Source organism: Dasypus novemcinctus, chromosome 16 (assembly GCF_030445035.2).
Source record: "Dasypus novemcinctus isolate mDasNov1 chromosome 16, mDasNov1.1.hap2, whole genome shotgun sequence".
Taxonomy (NCBI): Eukaryota; Metazoa; Chordata; class Mammalia; order Cingulata; family Dasypodidae; genus Dasypus; species Dasypus novemcinctus.
In genome coordinates this window covers 67,535,287-67,559,236 of record NC_080688.1, presented here as the reverse complement: position 1 = coordinate 67,559,236, position 23,950 = coordinate 67,535,287, and the positions used below count along the sequence as shown (strand labels likewise).

The 23,950-nt window shown below is 39.6% G+C and overlaps 1 protein-coding gene across 1 annotated transcript; it reads left to right on the top strand.

Moving 5' to 3' along the window:
* The first annotated feature begins 3,735 nt into the window (after window positions 1-3,735).
* MEX3C (mex-3 RNA binding family member C) lies at window positions 3,736-22,350 on the top strand. Its single transcript, XM_004461409.5, has 2 exons — window positions 3,736-4,800; window positions 19,311-22,350. Exons 1-2 carry the CDS (start codon window positions 4,074-4,076, stop codon window positions 20,534-20,536), a joined length of 1,953 nt encoding a protein of 650 aa, XP_004461466.1. The 5' UTR covers window positions 3,736-4,073; the 3' UTR covers window positions 20,537-22,350.
* The last annotated feature ends 1,600 nt before the right edge of the window (window positions 22,351-23,950 follow it).

Sequence of the window (23,950 nt, the reverse complement as noted above, 5' to 3'; positions counted from 1 at the left end):
AGCTTACTGGGGTTGGGGAGGGGGTAGGGAATTGGAAATTAATACTTGATGGTTTGGGGGGTATACGGGAACCTCTTATATTTTTTAATGTAACTTTTTTATGTGATGTATGTATCTTCAAAAAAATACAATTTACAAAAATTATGGGGTAGGAGGTGGGGAGTGGGATATATGGGAACCTCTGTTTTTTATGGGGTTTTTTTTATGTTTTTTTAATGTAACATTCTTTGTGACCTATTAACTTTAATTTAAAAAGTGTTAAAAAATACTTAATGGGTGCAGAATTTGTTTGGAGTGATGGAAAGGTTTTTGTAAAGGATGGTAGTGACAGTAATACGGCATTGTGAGGTTAACACCACTGAATTATATATTTGAATGTGAAAAGGGGACACTTTTGGTTGTATACATTACTAGAATAGCTTTTTTTTAAAATACAGATAGCTGATTGGAGAAGTTGAGTTGGAATAGGGGAGAAAGGGTGGTGACAGGAGGAGGTGGATGTGCTAAGAAGTGTTTTTTCTGTTAATATGGGAGACTTGAGTATGTTTATATAGCAATTTGGAGCACCTGGAGGAATGATACCAGAGTCTGGAAGGCCTGGAATTCCAGGGAGGGGACAGTTCCTGGGCAATGCAAAGCCATGTCATAAGCAGAACGACATGTTCGTGGTCATGATCTAGGAAGATTAATCTTGGAGCTAGGTACTGCTGCTCCCAGGGGACAGCCTACCCTAAAGAAATTCATTCTGCCTTAAGAGGAAGCATGTGTTTGGTTTTGAGTTCCAAGAGAGGGTCTCAGCAGAATCTCTCACCACACTTATGTGGCAGCCTTTACAGAATTGCTTCAAAATTGTCCAGCTATCTCAGTTTTTAGGACAAATGTCTTGTTAAACTTCGTTGAGTTTGAAATTGTTCCAACCTTAATATCATTATAATTGGATAGATTTAAAAAGCTAGTTCAGCAGTCAGCCTGCTCTTTGATGAAGGATAGCCAATTCTGTAGTTTTCTTTTTGTCCTAAGATCCTTAAAGCAACTCTTCTGCCCCAGTGTATCAACCTGTGTCATAAACAGCAGCATTGGAATGAAAGAGAAATGCAATGCAGGTGAAATTAGTGTGTTGTGTGGCTGGGGGAGGATGGAAGGGATTGGGTTGTTCGATTAATTTTTTTGTCTGATGAATTTAAATGAAAGAATCCCAGTTATATATTTAGAGAAAAAGCAAATCTTAAAAGATGCTTCATAAGCAGGATTTAATCCAAGACAATAAATTTAGATCCAAATGGAAGTTCATGAGCATCAACATCTCCTCCCTTGTTCATAAATCATAATATTGATCAAATATAAATTAAGGCATGAATGTATATATTTCTGTGTGGGAACTTAAGAAATCTCATTTATTATGTGAGAATGAAGTAGACAGCAATTTTTATTTACAAACACCTAAATTGAACCAGTTAGCATTTTCATCTTAGCTGAATGGATCTTATTTTTCTGGATTTTTATCTATATAAGCTTGTTCTTCACATCTCTCCTGAAAAGAAAAGTGAGGTGGAACTGCTACAGCTTTTGCTTTGGGTCCCTGGGAAGAGAACTTAAGACCAAGTGGTGAGCATTAAATGACACCTTGTAAAAAGAAGTGGAGAAAGGGACTTTCAAGAGATTCTACTATATATTTCTTCCAAATAACCAATATATACTGGGAGTGGCCACTACATTTTTTATTTGGCTTTCTTCCTTGATCAGATTTGCTTTACTAGATGTTCTACCCTTCAAACAGTGTTTATCATTTCAACTGAAATATCAGACAGCAAGGGTTTTATATACTCTATAAGTAAATGTCTACTTATAAAAGCTAGTCCCTGGTACATTAAGATTCAGGTGATACTTTATTAAGATGCCACAGACTATGTCCTTGGGACGCAGATACAGTAAGTCAGTGAAAACTGTGCCTAACTGGCAAGGAGAAAAGTTCACTTTTCAGTAAATAGCAAGATTCCTTCCATAAACCCAAAATCTCAAATCCTAGATCACTGTTTTTCAACCTGGCCAAGGCTCAGAACACTGTTTGGCTTTATAAAAACGTGTCCAGGTTCCCAACCCAAATCTACTAAATCCAGATCTCAAGAGTTTGCCTCTCCCCACCCTACATTTGTCTTTTTTAAAAGTCCTTCCTGATTTTAATGTACAGCCAGGGTTGTCACTGCCCCCGAGTTTACTGCTACAAATGAATTGTCAAAAAAGGAACATGGAGCATAATATGTTACTGAAAACTTGGAGTAACAGAAAGTTTAGTTTAGGGGTAGGTAGCTTAGAGTTGGCTGAAATTTAGTTTTGGAGGAGTGGCATAGGTTGATGTAGGATTGTACAAATGACCATATGAGCACAAAATAAATGGAAGCCATAATTCAGCCTTCTCAAACTATTGTCTTTGTGATGTCCTTGGCAATTTAGAAAAGTAGGTGTTCAATTAAAATTGACCCGTAAGAAACGAGTTTGGGACAGCAAAATAGGGGAAAATAAGTAAAATCCAATATAGAAAAGACCCCAACTTATAAGTCAAAAATCAAGAGGCCTAGAGCTGCTAGTAGCTATTGAGTACTTGAAAAGTGACTACTCTTGAAGTTAACTGAATTGAGCTATGCTTTTAAGTATAAAATACACACCAGATTTCAAAGACTTAGTGTGAAAAAACTTTAAATATGCCAATTTTATATTGATTACATGTTAAAACATTATCTCTATAGGATGGCCAGAGGTGAAGAATAACCTGAGAAGACTACCTGGCTCTATAAGGAGATGGGGTGGGGAGGGGGTGGAGCGAGTATTATCATAACCTAAGATGGAGGAAAGTAATAGACTTTTACTAATTTCGACAAGCCATTTAAAAAAAAAAAAAAAAAGAAACAAAAAAGTCCCAGATAGCCACTGTGTGGGATCACCTGGGCGATACCGTGGAAGAGGATATCAAGGATTCTGATGTAACCAACCGCCTCGCACTGGAAGCAGGGCGTGGATGGTCCCTACCCCACGGGAGGAGCATTCCCGGCTTGTTGCAGGGAAGGCCCGGGAGCCACGCGGCTCAAGAAACCGTCCCCGAGGCCGGATAGGAGGACGCTTCACTGGCCCGTCCTTCAATGAGTCTCCTTAGCCCCTAACCCTGAAAGGGGGAACCTTTTCAACCTGGCGAAACAACGCCCTCCTGGCCCACGCATGCGGCTCCTCTCCAAGGCCGCCCACAAAGTGAGCTAAACTGCAGGGTCCAGGTAGGAAAGAGGGATGAAGAGTAGAGATCCAGGTGTGCGCTGCTACCGCATGCGCCTGCGCGAAAGCCCTTGCCTGACCCAGAGCGTTAACCTGCGGTGCTACAGCGCCTTCGTCCCTCCACTTTGCCCCCCGCCCCTACCGGGACACGTCACAAAGAGTGACGTCTAAAGCGAACAATCACAGTCCCGCTGCTCGTGAGCCAGCAAAGAAAGGGGAGGGAGGGAGGGGGGAGGGCTGAAGAAGGGGCGGCTCGTCCCGACCACCCAATCAGAGACCTTTGGGGCGGGGAGGGGCGGGGTCCGAGAACCGGTGGGGGGGTGGGGCTAGGGAAAGGAGTTAGAAGGCTGCGGGGAGGAGAGGGCGGGCTCCCAGAGATTAAAAGCGGCCAATCAGAGCGCGCCGGCTTCATTCGGAGAGCGGCGTGGGGCGTCGCCGCCGCCGCCGCCGCCGCCGCCGCCGCCGCCGCCGCCGCCGCCGCCGCCGCGCGCGCCGGGGGCTGGTTAAGGCCATGAAACAAAAGAAACCCTGAGAGGGGAGCCGCTGCCACCTCCACCAGCCCGCCCCGCTGCCGTCCCCACCCACCCACCTAGTTACCTATATCTGCCTCCTTCCCTGCGCCTCCACCCCGTCCTCTCCGGTCTCCGGGCGGCGCTGGCGCTCCCCAGCCCGGGTCGCCAGCCCCGCAGCCTCCCGAGAGGAAAGGTGTTTGCGCGCTGAGCAAGGCCCGGGCCCTGGACGCCATGGGGCTCGCCGCCCGCCTCGCCTGACCCGGCCGCCGCCGCCGCCGCCATTGACAGCGCGCTGCCGCGATGCCGAGCGGCAGCTCCGCGGCCCTGGCCCTGGCGGCGGCCCCGGCCCCCCTGCCGCAGCCGCCCCCGCCGCTGCCGCCGCCCGCGGACGGCCCGGAGCTCGAGGGGGACGGGCTCCTGCTGAGGGAGCGCCTGGCCGCGCTAGGCCTCGACGACCCCAGCCCGGCGGAGCCCGGCGCTCCGGCGCTCCGGGCCGCCGCGGCGGCGACGCAGGACCAGGCCAGGCGGGCGGCGGGGCTGCCCCCGGAGGAGCGGGCTCCGCCCGGCCGTCCCGGAGCCCCGGAGGCGGCCGAGCTGGAGCTGGAGGAGGAGAAGGAGGAGGGGGAGGAAGCGGAGCTGGACGGAGACCTGCTGGAGGAGGAGGAACTGGAGGAGATAGAGGAGGAAGACCGGTCGTCGCTGCTGCTGCTGTCGCCGCCCGCGGCCGCCGCCTCCCAGACCCAGCCGATCCCGGGCGGGTCCCTGGGGTCGGTGCTGCTGCCCGCCGCCGGCTTCGATGCTCGGGAAGCGGCCGCGGCGGCGACGGGGGTACTCTACGGAGGGGACGATGCCCAGGGCATGATGGCGGCGATGCTGTCCCACGCCTACGGCCCCGGCGGCTGCGGGGCGGCGGCGGCGGCCCTGAACGGGGAGCAGGCGGCCCTGCTCCGAAGGAAGAGCGTCAACACCACCGAGTGCGTCCCGGTGCCCAGTTCCGAGCATGTTGCTGAGATTGTCGGTCGCCAGGGTGAGTGCGGGGAGGAGACCATCTGGGCTTGGCCTCGGGCGTGGGTGGGGAGACCGAAGACTGGAGCTTGGGGCAAGTAAAAGCGGACCCGGCGAGTCACCGAGTGGGCCGCGCCGGCGTCTGGGAGGGGTCCGGGGCCGGGTCGAGGGGGTTCCTGAAGATGGGTCACCTTGCAAAAACCCGTGCGGTTCCCCTCGTTTTGCATGATAGAAGGTGTTAAGTTTCTCGAGTCCAGTGGGGCTCTCTTTTTGCTCGGGCTGTATTCGTGGAATACCAGGCTGGCGTGGCACCAGAAAACTCAGTGAGGTGGTAAAAAGGTCGGGTCAGATGAGTTGTGCATTCGGGGTTGTGAACTGAAAGCTTCGAAATTGCAAGTTCGTGCAGCACACTGCCTAGTAAAGCTAAGGAAAAAGCTCGTCTCTACCTGTACACAGTTAATTTAGATGAAATCATTTGACAGAAATGGAGCCTTAAAGAAAGAGCTCATTCGAGAGGGAAGGGGATGTTCAAGTGGTCGGTATCCACCCCTCCGCTATTCAGAAATTTAGCTTTTGAAGAGCAGCCTAACTCTGTTGATCTTAGTATATTCTTTTTGATGCATTTTAACTCTCAAAAAGGCACACCTGTCTTTTAGAACACTTCAGTGTATTCACGATGAAGAAAAATTGTGCAGTAAGGTAATTGAGTTAAGAAACTTTAGGCGTTTTTACAGTTTGCAGTACATTCTCTCCACTTGCCAGCACACCAGTACTGCAGACAGACTCCTCCCACATTGTTCAGACAAAGGACCTATGTCTCAGATTCCAGGAGTAGATTTGTGAAGGTGGGGGAAGGGGATGACCAGAGTACCTCTGTATCCGACATTTTTAGGGAAGGTCCTATGGTCTTTGATGTGGCTTTCCCTCTATTAAAGAGGTGAATATTACCTGCTGCCACCTCATTACAATGTGGTTTAGCCGAATTGATGCCTGTCTTTACTGTTAGGTTGACAGCATTGTTGGGGTCAAATAAAGAGATGATGGCGCTGCTGCTTAAATGATCTCATCTTTCCCAAGTGGTCTAAAGTACACATAAATAAAAGGGCTGTTGAATGGTGGTTTCAAATACCAGAGTTAGCTAATTTCTTACTTTTAGGATTTTGATAAGAAAAACCTACCTGAAATCTGGCTAGAACAGGATAGCTGATTTCACACTGATTAGGCACATAAGGCACTGTTCAAAGCTGGTACCATTCAATTGAAAGGGAGTTTATTCCTCTAGTTTACCAAGTAAATAAATTTCTTTTGCCTATTTCCTTACTTTGCAATATTTACGATAATAATCTAGGAAAGAACCAGTTCACTTACACAGGATAAAATTACATCTCCATCTAGATAGTAGAAGGAGTTGACCATTCCTTTAAGAACATTGAGGAATTACTATGTATCAAGCTTGTTTTTGCAAGGCGTTGAGTTCATGGCAGTTGGAATGTGAGGTTGATTCTAAGTTTCTGCCCTTAATAAGCCAACAGTCTAACAATGGAATGACTCTTAAACTAATGTGTAGTTAATGGCATAACTACAGGATGTGACAGACAGAAGTAGTACATATCAACATAAACCTTGGAGGACATTTGTTCAGACTATAACAAATGGAGATGGAAGAACTGAGGAAAATTGTAGAGATGTAGAAGACTAATCTTTAGGTGTGATTGGCAGGTGGTGGTGTTTTGTTGGTACTTAGGGCTCTGTTAAAGGGAGTGGTGAAAAAGGGCTGGCAAAATGTTTGTTCAGAAGGCCAGAATATGAAGAGCCCTTAATGCCACATTAGGGTGCCACCTGCTCAGCACAATTTGCTTTAGTGTACTTATTGTGACAGTTTAGGGTAATAGTCAAAAAACAATGCACATGTCAGATTTATTGGACAAGAAAATAATGATATATCTTGTAGATTTAGTTTAACACAAAGTTTTATAACTTGCCGTATTATACCCTTAAAAGCATTATAAAATGGCCCTTAATTGTACAAACTACCATCTTCATACAAAATCTATTGGTTAAAAGTAACTGAATTAATTTCAGGTTTCTTTTTTTTTGTAACATCCCTTAAAAGATAGCAAATGAGATGAAATCTTAGTTTTTCTTTTTAGGGCTGTGTGTATAATTTAATAAGGAAATATGAATCTATCTTATGACATGGAGACAAATTGCTATTTCTTTTGCACTTAATATTTTTCCAGAGTTTGACAGTACTGCTAAAAGTATGTCATCATCTTCTATCTTAACAGCAGAAAGTCTTTCCCTTTTCCTGTTTGAACCATTCATCTTATGCATCATTGACCCCTTTGCCACTTCCACTTTGAAGAAGCACCTTACTAAAACCTGTAAAGTCTATTTCTGCTCTTCTATGGAGAACTTGGTGATTTCTGATGTTTACATCCTTTTACATTGATAATTTCCCTATGGGAGACCTGCCCCTTTTCCCTGAGTAAAACAGGGCAAAACATTGAAATGACTTGTTAGTTTTGGTTGATCTAAATTGTCATCCTTATCAATTCCTTACATTTTATTCATTACCTGAAGTTATAATTTTCTGTTTGACATTTCTTAATTGGTTCTGGGAATAATTATGTCACAGATGGAGACATTTATGACTTCAGCTCTGAAGCAAAGGGCAAAAAAAATGGAATTCTGAGTCATATAGACTAGTACCTTATACAGATGGCCTCTGGGTCCAGTGTCTTTCATAAAACAAACCACTGCTTTTGATAGTGATGAGAGTTGGCAGAATGTTTGATCTCATATTTATCCTCCTTGGTAGCGTATGGTTGTTTGTAAATGTTAAGTTGGCCCTGTTTTGAAACCAACGATGTAAAATAAAGCCAGAAACTAAAGAGGCTTATCAATATGATAAAAGTTCTAGAATATAGACATCAAAAGCAAACCTGACAAAAGATTAAACACTTAGCTTTGCAAATATAAAAACATCTCTAATTTTGTTCTAGCAAGTAATACTTTATATTGTTTCACGTGGTCTTAAATGCATCTTGTGATAGTTTCTTCCAGTGTCCTGAGGTAAAATCATGCTTCAAACTCTTAACACAACTGAAATATGATGTAGACGTGTTTGTGAAAAAAAAAAAAAAGAGAGCTTGGTCTCTTCCTTATTCAAAATACATGTTTCATAAGGAGGAACAGTTTCAGAATAATCCGAAAGCACAGTGTTTTGTTTTATTTTTATGGGGGATAGGGAAATCGTTGGCTTTCTCTTTGCCCTAGATACTAGTAGATACTTAACCAGTCCCATTTTACCCTACTAGGTGGTTATCCCCATATTACAGATATAGACACTGGCATTCTGAAAGTTTGCTTACTCAAATAATGAAACTTGGACTTAAATCAATTTGTATGACATCAAAGATAAACTTATTTCCACTCAGTATTGCTGCCTCATTTGAGGCATTCTGCTTATGGAATTTAATAATATTTGGGATTAATTTCTGTTCTAATCATCTGAATTGAGATGCTTTATTTCCAGTATGTATAACGTAGACTATTAGCACTACCCAAACTGGTTTACTTAATAAAATTTTGGTATGTCTACTACTCAGAAGGCATAGTTATCATTCTAATATAGTTGTGATGTGTTTGCCTAAAATTTCAAACAATTCGGAAAGTTAGTTCTTACATATTAGCCTTGAAAATTTTAAATATTGTAGCTTTTCTAGGCTTTAAGTTTAGTTGATAATAGTTTGCATTAGCTCTGGGACCACTGGGAGAAGTTAATTACTATAATTGTTTTGGAAATGGGTAGGGAATCTACTGCCCTTTCTTCCTGCCTTTTACAGCTAATGAACTTTTCTGATTCACTAGGGAGGAAATGGGAAATAAAAGCTATGGTATTTCAAGAGTGTCTTTGTTTGTTGCTGTTTACCCCATTGTAACCAACAATCAAAAAATGACCCAGAGAGCCAAATATTTGAGAACTGCTAATTCTATTTAGAAAACTCTCAATAGACAATGTTTATAGGTAAGAATTCTAGGTAGATCTTAGCATTTAGTAACAAGATAGAGCTGAATACATTGCTGATTGGTTTTGAATATTTTTTATATTGGTACAAATTGAAGAATTTACGAAAAGTTTAATACTTTTTTCTTAAACTGAGAACAAAAATGTTTTGGAATGTATTTTGTCAAAAATATAGATATAGCTACCCAAAATTCCCTTTAACAGTCTCTGTTCAACTGTGGTATATTCTAACCACTAACCACTTTGTGATCTTGGACAAGTCACTTAAACTTCCTAGGCTTCAGAGTTCTGTTCTTGCTGGGTTCAATACCTCTTGGCTGGGTACAGTACCTCTAGAAATGATAAATAGATTTACAAATATGAAACTGTAAAGTGAAAAGCATATATTACTTTTGTTGAGTTAAGTTTGAAATTAATTTTGTTGTTCTCTTAGCTCTTAATAGACAGTTTCACACATTATATTCTTCTAATGTGATAGGACTAGAACCAGTTGATACCTAAATTGTATCAGATACATGGCACTTCTGTCAAGTCAGGATAGGCCTAAGTTACACTGTGGTAACAAGAATCCCTAAATCTGCAGTAAAACAATGGTTTACTTCTTCTTAACACCGTCTCTGCTTATTTTAGTCACTCAGGCACACAGGCCAATGGAGCAGCTACCATCTCAAGTGTTGCTGATCTCCCCTTGTGCCTGAGGGATGACAGACTGTGGCATACCATACACCTGTCTTTCAATATTAAGCCCAGAAGTAATAATACAACAACTCATAATTCATTAACCAAAACAAGACATTTGGACACACCTAATTTCAGGTGGGCGAGAAAGTGCATTTCTATATGCCTGCAGGGTTATTAGTGACCGGCCATGATGACAACCATAGTATTGTTTTATAATCTTACGGAATTGTTAAAGAATTCTTAAAAATATAATTTCTACCATGTAGGATTAGTAATTTAAAGTTGAACTCAAAATGGGAAAGTTATTAGCATAATAATACTATAATGTGTATTTGCAGTTAAAAATGAAGGAAATTACCTGCTTATTTAGGAAACTCCAAAGAGAGGGTGGATAATATATTTTAAAATAGCATTAAAACCAAACTAATTATTTATCATTAAAATTTTAGTTGACTGCAAAAAAAAACAGCATTGATGATTCTAAAGTGTTTATATTATCATTATTATTATTAAGCTGTATCTTAATGATTCCCAGATGGCTTATGTACCATAATTTGTGGGTTTATTTTTAACTCATCCCATGCTGCCATTAAGTACTATAGAGATTTATAAAGATTAAAACTGATGGTATTTACACCTTTAAAATAATTTTTCTGATTTTAGGATTACCATGCCCAACTATTTTAAATCATACTAATGCTATTTGAATAGCTCAAGTATTTATTCCATAACTGACAGGATTTTAAGTCATACAGTATAACTACTTGAACCCCATTTCATCCCTGCATTTGAGATTTAAAGGTAATTCAAGTCTACATGACTTGTTGCTTTTCTCCAGTGATATTGTATGCAGAAGTGTACTTACTTCTGATTTGACAAAGTAAAATTATATCATTGCATAAGAAGATTAGGGCCTTAAAATAATAAAGAAAAATTCTTTCATGAAAAATGCAGGCATAACTGAAGGTGACATAAAAAAGCTGCTCTTGGGAAGCTGACTTGGCCCAATGGATAGGGTTTCCATGTACCACATGGGAGGTCCACAGTTCAAACCCGGGGCCTCCTTGACCTGTGTGGAGCTGGCCCACGCGCAGTGCTGATATGCGCAAAGAGTGCTGTGCCACGCGGGGGGGGGGGGCACACGCACAAGGGGTATGCCCCACGCACAAGGAGTGTGCCCCATAAGGAGAGCTGCCTAGCTCAAAAGAAAATGCAGCCTGCCCAAGAATAGCACCGCACAGACGGAGAGCTGACGCAGCAAGATAACACAACAAAAAGAGATACAGATTCCCCGTGCCGCTGATAAGGATAGAAGCGGCCACAGAAGAACACACAGCAAATGGACACAGAGAGCAGACAACTGGGGAGGCAGTGGGGAAGGGGAGAGAAATAAATAAAAAATAAATCTTAAAAAAAAAAAAAAAGGCCAGTCTTGTTTTGAACATGGCTGGGGGGAGAATAGGAGAGTAGTAGTTCCAAACAGCTAGAAAATCTCCCCAAAGAAGGTTACCGGTGTAAAAGTACCTGCATTTGGGGCTGATAATTTTATTAGTTTTCCCTCTCTGTGCTACTCTCCCCTACCCTCTTTAGCTTATGTTCTGCCTCACCACCAGTATCATTTAGTATACTGCATGAAAGGACTTTGAACTTGGAGGTAGAAAAACTTTCTGGTTTCACCACTTTTTGCCTGTGACTTTGGGCAAATCACTTAATCTCTGAGCCTCAGTTTCCTCTTGGGGGAAAAAACCTGCCCCATTTACCTACTTCTCATGGTTCCTTCTCCCCATAATTTGTTATAAGGATCAGGTTTGAGATGATGTCATTATTACAAATTCATTGTACAATTGAAAGTACAGAGGTAATAAAGTGTATAAGAAGGGGAAATTTTACAATTTTTTTACTGTTAGATTTCTTTTGTACTTAGAGCAAATGCTAATTAGAATTAAAAAATTATCATTTCAATAAGTTTTTCTTTCAGTATCACCACTAACTAAATGGTCTAAACTAGATTTTTAAGTTTAAAATATGGTAGTTTAAAGTTGATTTAAAAATCAGAGCTTTTGAAATGTATTTCCTGGTAAAGAGCTAAGCTAGTCATGCACAAATGAATCTGGTCCGGTTATATGGTATCTAAACAAAATGAATTCTGAAGTGTCTGTTAACATCCTCTAAAGGACATGGACCTAATTTAAAACTCCCCAGTTAGGAAAATTGTTCCACCTTTCATCTCTTAATTTACACCCACTTAGTTTTCAGCTTTAGTGAAAGCCCAAACATGAGACTTTTTATTAAATATTTTCAGTCCTCTTGTCTAAAGTAAGTGAAATAGTGAAATAAGTGAAAAGAGGGTGGATTTTAGATTTAGTGTTAGCTCAGTTTTTTAAAAATACCATATTCATGCAGAGAGTTATCCTCCACCCCTAACAATCAACTTGGAGAGTAAAGCTGTGTAATTCTTTACTATGTAAAATCAAGGCAGGTTGGGAAAATGGTGCATTTAGATAGCAGTACATTATAACTTTGGGCAAATACTGGCTTTTTCTTCGTGTGTAAAACAAAACTGAACCAGATGATCTCTTAAAGCTCTTACACTGATTTTTGTTCAGAAAGACCCCCTAAATTCATGCAAACCAGATTTCAGATTGCCCATTCGATTGACTCTATCTTTCTTTTTAGAAAATTTGTAATATTTTAACATGTTTTTACAATTTAAATATAAAATATTTATATTTAAATATAAATTTCCGTCTTTAGAAGATTTCTTAATGATTTTAACTCCCTATAGAAAATCAATTCATTTTTTTAAAATAAACGTTTAAATATGTCAGGCACTATACAGAGTTACATGTATCATCTCCTTTGATCTGTTCTTGTGTATCCTAAATTAAATAAGGAAACAAGCCTATGGAGAAGTATAAGTAACTTACCCAAAGTCTCAAAAGTACTAAGTTCCCACATAGATTTGAACCCTGACAGTCCAACTCCAGAAACTTTCCTCTTAACCCCTTAGATATACTGCCTATACTTAATCACTGTGAAAAGCTGATTGGAGAAAGAGTTATAAAATTATTGGGAAGTAAGCTGTCTACAATTTTACAGTTAATTATACTCAGAAAGTCCTTGATATTTTGTTTTTAAGATTTATTTATCTTTCACACACACACACACACACCATTGTTTGCACTCACTGTCAGCTCTCTGTGTCTGTTGGTTCTGTCCTTTTCTTTTTAGGGGGCACTGGGAACTGAACCCAGGGCCTCCCATGTGTTAGAGAGGCACCTAATGGTTTGAGCCACCCCCACTCCCAATTGTTGTATCTCTTCATTGCATCATCTCATTGCCTCAGCTCACTTTGTCAGCCCATCATGTCAGCTCGCCATCTTGCTCATCTTCTTTAGGAGGCACCAGGAACTGAATGCAGACCTCCCATGTGGTAGGCAGATGCCCAACTACTTGAGCTACATCTACTTCTAGTCCTTGATGTTTTAACATTTTACAAGTGAGGTTCCACCTATTCATAAGGAATCCATAAATATTTGTAATTTTGTCTGTTAAAAAAATATATATATATCAGTTCGGGGCTGATCCTAAAAAGCTCAGCTAGCCAAGCCCTGCATTTCATCTGGTTGTACTTTGTTATTATCTGCTATCTGGTCATTTTTAAGGGGGAGGGGGTTATTTCTTTTCTGGTAAAGAAAAATGGTCTTGTGGAAAGAACCAACTGCTCATGCTAAAAAACTGTTATAAAAATAAATGTGGGATTTAATTTTGCCCAGCCAGTATAAGTAACAAAATTATATTGCTAATTTAGAATTGGCTTTTAATTCCCTGATTTTTGCCACCCATGGTGTTTTCTTTGGGATATATATAATTATTACATACAGGAAAAATCTGTTCCTTAAAGTATTAAAGATTTTAAGAAAATCTTTTCAAGAATTGGACTTTTTATAACATTTGTTAGAGTTGCATTCATTGGACTGTGGTAAACACTACATGTGGCCATTGAGCTCTTGAGATGTGGCTAGTCTGAATTAAAATTTGTTTGTAGGTATAAAATACACACTAAATTTCAAAGACTTACTACCCAAAAAAGGGTAAAATATCTCAATATATATTAATTATTTGTTAAAATAATATTTTTGGATATAATGAAATAAAGTACATTATTAAAATTAATTCTACCTGTTAATTTTTATATTTTAATGTGGCTACTAGAAAATTTAAAGTTATACTTATGGCTTGTATATTTTCTTCTAGAAAGTACTGCTTTAAGTGCTAAATCTAGGATCCATGGATCTGTCCAATGTTAGCAGATTTCAATATAGTTGGTTTCCTTTGTGATCCTATATTTTCTCAAGCATTTTAAAACATTTTGAGGAGTCCATAGGAGTCTATACTGTCCAGCACACAATAGCTACTAGCTATATAACTACTTAAATTTAAATGAATTAAACTTAAATAAAACTTAAAATTCAGTCCTTCATTCTCACTAGTGACATTTCAGGTACTCAGTAGCCACATATGGCTAGTGGCTGTGGTACTGAACAGTGGGGTAAAGCATGTCCATCAGAGCAGACAGATCTATGACTCAAAAAGATTAAGAATCCCTTAGGATTGGACCTAAGAATGACTCTCAGAATTATCCATTGAATTCTTCACCTAGGGTAGTAACACAGGTTCGGTTTGTAGGTCCATAAATTCCTTAAAATTATAAATATCTATGCATTTTTATGATTGCATAAAAATTTTTGACTGTGTCTTTTTCTGGGAAGAATCTAAATCTTTCATCAGTCTTAAAGAGCTTTTAAAACTCAACAGAGTGGATGTGGTTCAAGCAATTGAGTGCCCACTTCTCACATAGGAGGTCCCGGGTTCAGTTCCTAGTCCCTCCTGGCAGAGGGGCGGACAAGCACCGTAATCCCCTAGAACCTGTAAATGTTTCCTTACCTGGCAACAGGGACTTTACAGATGTGATTAAGGGTATGGATCTTGAGATGGGGAGATTGTCCTGGATCATCCAGATGTCTGGTGTAGACTTCTGCCCATTGACTACGTTGGATACAACTTGCCATATATTGGTTTTTATCCATAGCTGCAAAAAAAAAAAACCAGTTTCCTATACATCCTAAAATTGGAAAACTTTATTCAGCTTTGAGGCTATGTAATCATTTCCCCTGATGTTCATAATATTTAAAATAATCCTAGTAGTGCAAGTCAAAAGTCTGATAATTAGTAAAATGTGTCATTTCTTTATATTTAATATTTTTATTTTCTATTTTAATAATATTTCTTTGAAAAAGTAAAGTATTGATATGGCTCAATTTTTTTTTAAGTATAAATGAAAAATGTCTCCCTCTTCCTCTCTACTCCTAAATCAACCATTTCATGACTGCGTGGTAATCTGTTATACAGCTATACCGGTCTTAGTACAAACTGTTTCAGTAAATAATACACAAGTCATTTTGTTACTGTGAAGGTCTTTCTACAGGATCAATTATAGAAGAGAAATTGTAGGGATAAGTATATGCATATACCTTTTCCTTCATCAGTCACATAATTGAATAATTGGCCATTGGAGGAATTATATCAATTCTCAGCTCAAGTCAACACTTACTGTGCCGAGTGGACTCTACTGGATATTTAGCCTATATAAATGATAAGTAGATAAGGAAGTTTCATTGCTCTGGTCTCCCATTTTCTATTGTAGAGCAGAAGCCGGTATAGTATATTCTTACACTCAGAAGCCGTACTGTCAGTTTAAACCTTTGTTGTAGTTCATTGTAAAAAGACTTTTTTAAAGGAGATACTGGGGGTTGAACCTGGGACCTCATACATGGGAAGCAGGCATTCAACTACTTAAGCAACATCTGCTCCCCTGTAGATGTAAACTTACAGCAGCGCTCTTTTTAAGAGCTTTCGTGTTTTACAGTACAGTAAATTTGACTTATTGAAGTCAATTTTTTTTTTTGAGGTTCCAGGACAGGGATTGAACTGGGACCCTAGTATGTTGGAAGCTGGCACTCAACCACTGAGCCTTATCGGCTCCCCTGAGTTGGTTTTTATGCTTGTTTGCTTGTTATTTATTTTTAGGAGTCACCTGGGACCGAACCAGGGACCTCCCATGTGCAAAGCAGGCATTCGACCGATTGAACCACATCCACTCCCCTGAAGTAATTTCTTGATGGCCCCCCAGGCCACCAGTACCCCATTGCCTTTGCCTCCTCCAGTTATGGCTGTCTTTGCAGTTTTGTTTTTAGGCCCTTTTCACCCATATTCTTCTCAGTTTACTATAGCCTTAAAGTTGGGAAGTGGACTTGGCCCAATGGATAGGGCATCCGCCTACCACATGGGAGGTCCAAGGTTCAAACCCCGGGCCTCCTTAACCTGTGTGGAGCTGGCCCATGTGCAGTGCTGATGCGCGCAAGGAGTGCCCTGCCATGCAGGGGTGTTCCTCGTGTAGGGAGTGCACCCCATAAGGAGAGCTGCACAGTGCGAAAGAAAGTACAGCCTGCCCAAGAATGGCACTGCACACACGGAGAGCTGACACAACAAGATGATGCAACAAAAAGAAACACAGATTCCCGGTGCCTCTGATAAGGGTAGAAGCGGTCACAGAAGAACACACAGTGAATGGATAGAGAGAGCAGATAACTGGGGGGGAGGGGGAAAGGGAGAGAAATAAATAAAAAATAAATCTTTTAAAAAAAAAGAAAAGGGAAATCTTTAAAAAAATGTGTGTGTATATATATATATATATATATAGCCTTAAAGTTATAGTGTCCTTTTCTAACCTTACTGTGTATGACTTACTTCCATAGCTGTTAGTTCTGTCTCTAGGTTTCTTAAACTAGCTATGTAGCCAGCAGTGACATTTTTGAACAGTGCAATTAAAATGAAAGGAAAATTTAGACATCTGGGAGAGCTATTTTGGGGGCAGGGAGACACCATCTTAAAGTCATTCTCAGTATAAATCTTGAACTTATCTTGCTTCTGAATTTTCATATAACCTACACTAAAAGTGTTTTCATGATAGGTACCTAGAATCCACCCATTTATTTGTAAGATCCACACTTAAGGGAGAACAGGTGAAAGATCCAAAAGCCCAATAGTAGGTTGAGTTAAATTGTATTGACTATGCTATAATTGAAGTTAGTCTTAGTGTTTATGATGTTTATCAGCTTCTTTGAACAAGGTTGATTAGCAATATGCTGCCAGAATATATAAGAGAAAAAAGCACCTAGACTCATTAATAGACCTGAGGAAGGTTCAGTGTTCTTATATAGGAAAATAGTGATATTTTTGTTGCATGGCCACCCCATCGCATGTACTTAACAGCCAACCACCCAGTGTATTAGGAATGATTATGAAGAGCACAGAAAACAGTCCTTTGGGGAGCAGAAGCTTCCCAAAGAGTGACATCTAGACCAAAACTTGACGGAGGACTAGCATAAATTAAGCAAGCAGAGCTTGGGGGTAAAGTGGCAAGGACAAAGAAACATTCTAGTCATGGAGCAAGGGAACATAGGCTACTATAGGAGTTTAGTATGGCTGGAGCATAATGCAGAGTTTGAGTGAGAAAGGGGGAAGGAGGGTAATACGAGGGAAAGCTAGAGAAGTAAGCAGGTACCAGGTTAACTAAGAGCAGTGTGTGTCATATTGTTCAAGCTTTATCCTTATGGCAAAAGGGAGCCATTAAAGCACTTTACACAAGGAAATGATTTGTTATTTGTGCTTTAAAAAGAATCATCAGACTAAAGTGAATACAGAGAATGGATTAGAATAAGGCATATAGACTTGGAAGCAAGGAAACCTATTTGAGACTTGGGGTGCAGGTGAGAGATGGCTACAATAGTTATGCAGGCTAGGAAGCTAGAAATGATATATAAAGTTTTTGTACATTATGAATTGGGGGCAAAGAAAGAAAGGAAAGTTTAAGAAAAAGATCTACCCGAATTGTGACACCTGTTTTATCTTTATTTTGAGGAACTATGAATAGCACAATACATTCATGAGAGCAGTTTTATTCCAGCAAGCTTTATGTTAAGATCCTTGAAAAGTGTAACCCCAGAGATTCATACCCTCATTATAAATTTGACATTTTAGGTTTATAGTTTGAAAAGTTCTGTCTCTCTTTTTTTTTTTTAAGATTTATTTTATTTATTTCTCTCCCCTTCTTCCCCACCTCCCCAGTTGTCTGCTCTCTGTGTCCATTTTCTGTGTGTTCTTCTGTGACAGCTTCTATCCTTATTAGTGGCACCGGGAATCTGTGTTTCTTTTTGTTGCATCATCTTGTTGTGTCAGCCTTCCATGTGTGCAGCTCCATTCTTGGGCAGGTTGCAGTTTCTTTCGCGCTGAGCCGCTCTTACGGGGTGCATTCCTTGTGCGTGGGGCTCCCCTACACAGGGGACACCCCTGCACGGCAGGGCACTCCTTGTGAGCATCAGCACTGCACATGGGCCAGCTCCACATGGGTCAAGGAGGCCCGGGGTTTGAACCTTGGACCTCCCATGTGGTAGGCGGATGCCCTATCCATTGGGCCAAGTCCGCTTCCCAAAAGTCCCTTCTCTTAATAGTCACCCCTGGAAAATCTGTTGATTTCACCAAAAAGGGGGGAGGGGAGATTTAAATTGGGAAATTATGAAAAATGATGCATATTTGTCTTAGATGTTTTATTTGGGCATTGGGTGTGTCAGTCAAAATAGTCTTTCTTGAGTTAAAGCATACCCAACACCCAGATTCCTTAAAATTTCCCAGTATCTTTTTGAATGGAACAAGAATTTTACAGGAGTGGAGAATCATTCATAGTTTTTTTGTTTGGTTTGTTGGTTTTTTGTTTTGTTTACCTTAATCTTTTATAGTGGTCTCACCCACACACATTCACACAGCAGCTTTTTTTTCAACTAAGTCATCTTTATTGAAATTTTCAAAAACCTTCAACCTTATTTTCAGAGAAACAGTGTTTGTATTCATGTTTCACTGGTATATGTAACAGTTATGTAGATAATTTAGTTCCTATCACAGCATAAACTAGCATAAACAGATGAGAAAAACACTACTGATTCTTAGCCTCAAATTCAACCAATGGGAAAAGTGACATAGCTCTCTAAACCAAGCATTCAGTTGTTATCAATTGAGTTTTTACAAAGGAAAGAGTATCATTAAGTTCAAATGGTAAGACAATTAAGTGAAAGTCCAAGAACAGCTATTGTGTATTTGTGTGACAATTGAGATTGTTTTGAAGTCAGACTGAATTTAATTTTACCTCTGCCACTTACTAGCTGTATGAACTTGGACAAGTTATACAATTTTTCTGAGTTTCATTTTTTCTTAGCAATAAAAAGAAGGTAATAGCCTGGTTCTTAAGAGTTAATGTGTGGACCAAATGAGACAATAGATACTCAAACGTACATTAAAATTTTTTTTACCACCCACACCCTGTAAGGTAGTAAACTATTTAGTATTCTGAAGATCAAGCCCACCAGTGGTATGCCTTTCTAGTATAGGCTACTTTGTGCATTATTTGCAATAACTAATAACAAGTGGAAGAAAATGATAAGCCTGACTTTTGTAAGACCTCCCAGCAGAGGTGCCACCTCTTCCCAAATGAAAGACCACCAGATAAGTAGATCTCAGGATCTATGAGCATCAGTGGAATTAGGAAAGCTTTATCATTATCTAGTGGTATGTTTTTATGGTAAAGAATAAACTCTAAAACTTAAAACAAAAAGACATATAGCTTGAAAGGACCTTTCTGTGATATGTCTTTAATATAGTATCATTGGAGTCGATGTTGATTCTTATTTAATTTTTCTTTTTAACAGGTTGTAAAATTAAAGCTCTGAGGGCCAAAACAAACACGTATATCAAGACCCCTGTTCGTGGTGAAGAGCCCATTTTTGTTGTCACTGGACGAAAAGAAGATGTTGCCATGGCCAAAAGGGAAATCCTCTCAGCTGCGGAGCACTTCTCCATGATTCGTGCATCTCGAAACAAAAATGGCCCTGCCCTGGGAGGGTTGTCTTGTAGTCCAAATCTGCCCGGTCAAACCACCGTTCAAGTCAGGGTCCCCTATCGTGTGGTAGGACTAGTAGTTGGACCCAAAGGAGCAACTATTAAAAGAATTCAGCAGCAGACCCACACATACATAGTAACTCCGAGCAGAGATAAGGAGCCTGTCTTTGAAGTAACAGGGATGCCTGAAAATGTTGACAGAGCACGGGAAGAAATAGAAATGCATATTGCCATGCGAACAGGAAACTATATTGAGCTCAATGAAGAGAATGATTTTCATTACAATGGTACCGATGTAAGCTTTGAAGGTGGTACTCTTGGCTCTGCGTGGCTTTCTTCCAATCCAGTTCCTCCTAGCCGCGCAAGAATGATCTCCAATTATCGAAATGATAGTTCCAGTTCTCTAGGAAGTGGTTCCACAGATTCCTACTTTGGAAGCAATAGGCTGGCTGACTTTAGTCCAACAAGCCCATTTAGCACAGGAAACTTTTGGTTTGGAGATACACTACCATCTGTGGGCTCAGAAGATCTTGCAGTTGACTCTCCGGCCTTTGACTCTTTACCAACATCCGCCCAAACTATCTGGACTCCGTTTGAACCAGTTAACCCACTCTCTGGCTTCGGGAGTGATCCTTCTGGTAACATGAAGACTCAGCGTAGAGGAAGTCAGCCATCTACTCCTCGTTTGTCTCCTACATTTCCTGAGAGCATAGAACATCCACTTGCTCGGAGGGTTAGGAGTGACCCACCTAGTACAGGCAACCATGTTGGCCTTCCAATATATATCCCTGCTTTTTCTAATGGTACCAATAGTTACTCCTCTTCCAATGGTGGTTCCACCTCTAGCTCACCTCCAGAATCAAGACGAAAGCACGACTGTGTGATTTGCTTTGAGAATGAAGTTATTGCTGCGCTAGTTCCATGTGGCCACAACCTCTTCTGCATGGAATGTGCCAACAAGATCTGTGAAAAGAGAACGCCATCATGTCCAGTTTGCCAGACAGCTGTTACTCAGGCAATCCAAATTCACTCTTAACTATATATATATACATAAATACTATATCTCTATATGGACTCGTAAAGGCATGGGTATAATGGTACCCCCCAGTAAACTTCCTAATGAATTCTTATGACTGTTATCAGGCTTTATTGGGATTAGGCTAAAGTTGTTAGTAAACTTATAAAAGGCTGCTATGGTAACACTAAACCTAAGTGGTCTCTTGTCTATTAGTTTGGTTTGAATTATTAATACTATCCTGTAGACCCAGAGACATAGCTTGTATAAGAATTGCTAAAGCTGAAGTTTAACTCAGCTGAGTGAAGATAATCATAGGTTGTGTGAGCCTATGAGAAAAATGTATACTTGTAAGATTTCAAAATGATGGGTCCCAAAGCCTAACCATATTAAAAGTTTTTGGAGGGTACTTGGCATTACAAATGATTCAGACACTTCCAGTGCTGCCTTCTTTACACTGCCAGTTTTGACAAAAACAGGTTTGTTTTTTATTTCATAACAACTTATGCCTAATTCTGCAGGATTGCCAGTAACTTTTTAGTGAATTATGGTTACTTATTGGTAAGACTAGGGCTGATGGCAGTTAACTAGATCACTGGTTATAATTTGGGACAAAAACTGTTATGTTGACCTTCATCTCACCCAGAGTGCTCAAGGCTGGTGTGATGAGTGGATCAGGAATGCAGTTGTCTCCATTGTGAACTCCTTCCCATTTCCTGACTGCAGAAAGGGCCACCTGGGATTTCCTTTTTGAGGGAGGGCTTTGGGATGCACCTTTATTGGCTAATTGAGGATGCGAACATTCCATTCATTAGTCTGATCAAGCTATTAATTAATTTTTAGACTGTAGATCAAAATGTGAAACATTTATGTTCAATCCATATTTGTCTTGCACATTATAAATATATTTTTATTTTTTAGTAATTTAGGGGTGGGGGAGGGATAATAATGCCCTTAGCATAATTCACAAAAGCAGCTGTGACAGCCTCCGATCAGTTTACTTCATTTCAAAACTATTTCCAATGATGAGGAAAGATTTCTTTAAAAAATAAAAATAAAAAACAAAAAAAAACTTTTACATTTCACCTGTGGATGTCTATAACTTCATCCTCAGTATGTTCCCAAATCTGTGCTGGCATTGAAAGGACAAACATTATACTGGTGGATTTTTCTACTAATTATTTTTTTGAAGCGTTATTTTCCCAACACAAAAGAGCTTTTTTTCTCAGTATAACAAATTGAAATCTTATGTGTATTGAATAGTAAATAGACAAATTTTATTTTTTATTTCCACTTGAAGAGTTACATTTCGTATAAAAGTTTACAAATAACGGTTATTTTGATTTTTTTTCAGTATAAAAAAAGTTGCCTTGATGGCATATTATGATGTAATGCTAATTGCTTGTAGAATAGTTAAATGTCAGTATTGAAATTTAATCTTTAGCTGCCGTCTTGTAGATATGAACGAATGTTCACCAAGCATGTATTTTGTATTTTATTGCATTGTACACTGCAACTAATAAGCCAAGGAATCGACATATATTAGGTGCGTGTACTGTTTCTAAAAATCACAAACTAAGAATGATAAATTATCAATATAGTTTAGTATTTGCTAATTTTACTACAGTCTTTTGTTATGTATATGTAGGGAAGTCATAGGGATTATAAATTCAATTTGAGTAAAATTTAAAAACCATATATTTTATGATAAAGGGCCTTTAACTTAAGATGGCCAAAGCACTGATATTATATATTTGCTGTAAAGAGAATTATAAGAGTTTTATTTTTCTGATATTAAAAGTTACTTAATAAAGACTTGTTTCCATTAACTTGAATGTATTCTCCTTGGTGTTTTTCATCTAATCATTAACAGTTTAGACTGGAAGATAGCTATTTATCAGAATTGAAAATTTCCTTTTACAAAGTTTCCTTATCTGTTTTCTTCTGGTAGTATAGTGATTTTTTTTAGAGTACTCTTTAGTATTAACTGTGCCACTTATGCTCCTATCTGACTAGCTTTCACTTTAAGTGAATTTACATTATAGTAAAATTAGAGATTTAAGCTAGGTCTTTAGATTATTTAATTGCATGTTTGTGTAGGTGACCACACATAAATCACTACTGACCTAATTGTAAATAAAGTATTTTAGTTTCCTGGGCTGCTCGAGCAAATATCATGCAATCATTTGGCTTAAACAATGGGAATTTATTTGCCTATCGTTGTGAGGCTAAGAGAGTCCACATCAAGGCCATGCTTTCTCCCCAAAGACTGGCATTCTGGGGCTGGCTGCTGGAGATCCTTTGCCCTTAGCTTGTCACTTGGCAGGAGTTTCCTGGTCTCCCCCTTCTCTTTCAGGTTCACTTGATTTCAGCTTCTGGCTCTTTCCTTTGTGGTTTCTCTCTGTCTGAATTTTGCTCTGCTTATAAAGGAGTCCAGTGAGAGGATTAAGACCTCTCCTGACTGAAGTGGACCACACCTTAACTGAAGTAACCTCATCAAAAGGTCCTCTATTTACCATGGGTTCATGCCCACAAGAATGGGTTAAATTTAAGAACTTGTTTTTCTGGGGTATATAGTTTCAAACCACTACAAACAACAAATGACTTTTTATACAATAATGTTAACCAAAATCCTGACTTCATACTAGTTAAGTCCTACACAGTTTGTATCCCTTTTTTTAAGATGGAATTTTATCTTTTTTATCACTAAATCTGTAAAACTAATTTTTTTCTAATATGAAGGTGAAAATCTTTTAACTTTCAGTTGGTGTGTACCCTCTGAAAGGTTTCAGGGTTGACAGTATTATGCCATTAATGAAACTGATTGGAGTAAATTATTGCCATTTTGTTTAAAGGCAAGAATAACAACATTTCTAAGGTTGTTTTAAAAAAAAAAAAAAAACAAGTTCTCTTCATCCTTAGTACTCAGTGGTATTGCACAGCCAGAGTAAGTCATTTCATTGAAGGTTTTAGGCAGTTCTTAGGCTGTACTAGAAGAAGAGTTACATAGATGCGATGACAGGCAAAACCAGTGCCCCTGGAATTATTTTGCTAATTTTATGATAGCCTCTGAAGTATGAAAGTTAAATTATTGAGTGTTTTAGTACTTACACAGTTCCAGGTTAGATTGAATTATGAGAGAATATGAATTTTATAACTTTCACCTAATATATGTCCTTCAAGGAACCTTGAAAACAACCTTGAAGCTTTATTTTCCTTATCCTCGTATGCCAAGAATAGGTCTGAAATTAATGTTAGCAAAACTGATGAGCATTTATTCTAGTTCTAAGTCTGGATTTGCCTTTCCTCACTTGGCAGTGTTAAATTTTATTATTGAAGTATTTAGGGAAGAGAAGCTTCAGGAACTCTTATCATGGGTGAGCCACACAACACTGGATCATCTGCAATGTAAATATCAAGAATTAAGCATGGGAA

Bases quoted from the DNA above. Each gene is read 5' to 3' on its own strand.
- MEX3C (XM_004461409.5), top strand. From the start codon at position 4,074: ATGCCGAGCGGCAGCTCCGCGGCCCTGGCCCTGGCGGCGGCCCCGGCC. The intron at 4,801-19,310 runs GTGAGTGCGGGG...TCTTTTTAACAG, and splicing joins TGAGATTGTCGGTCGCCAGG to GTTGTAAAATTAAAGCTCTG.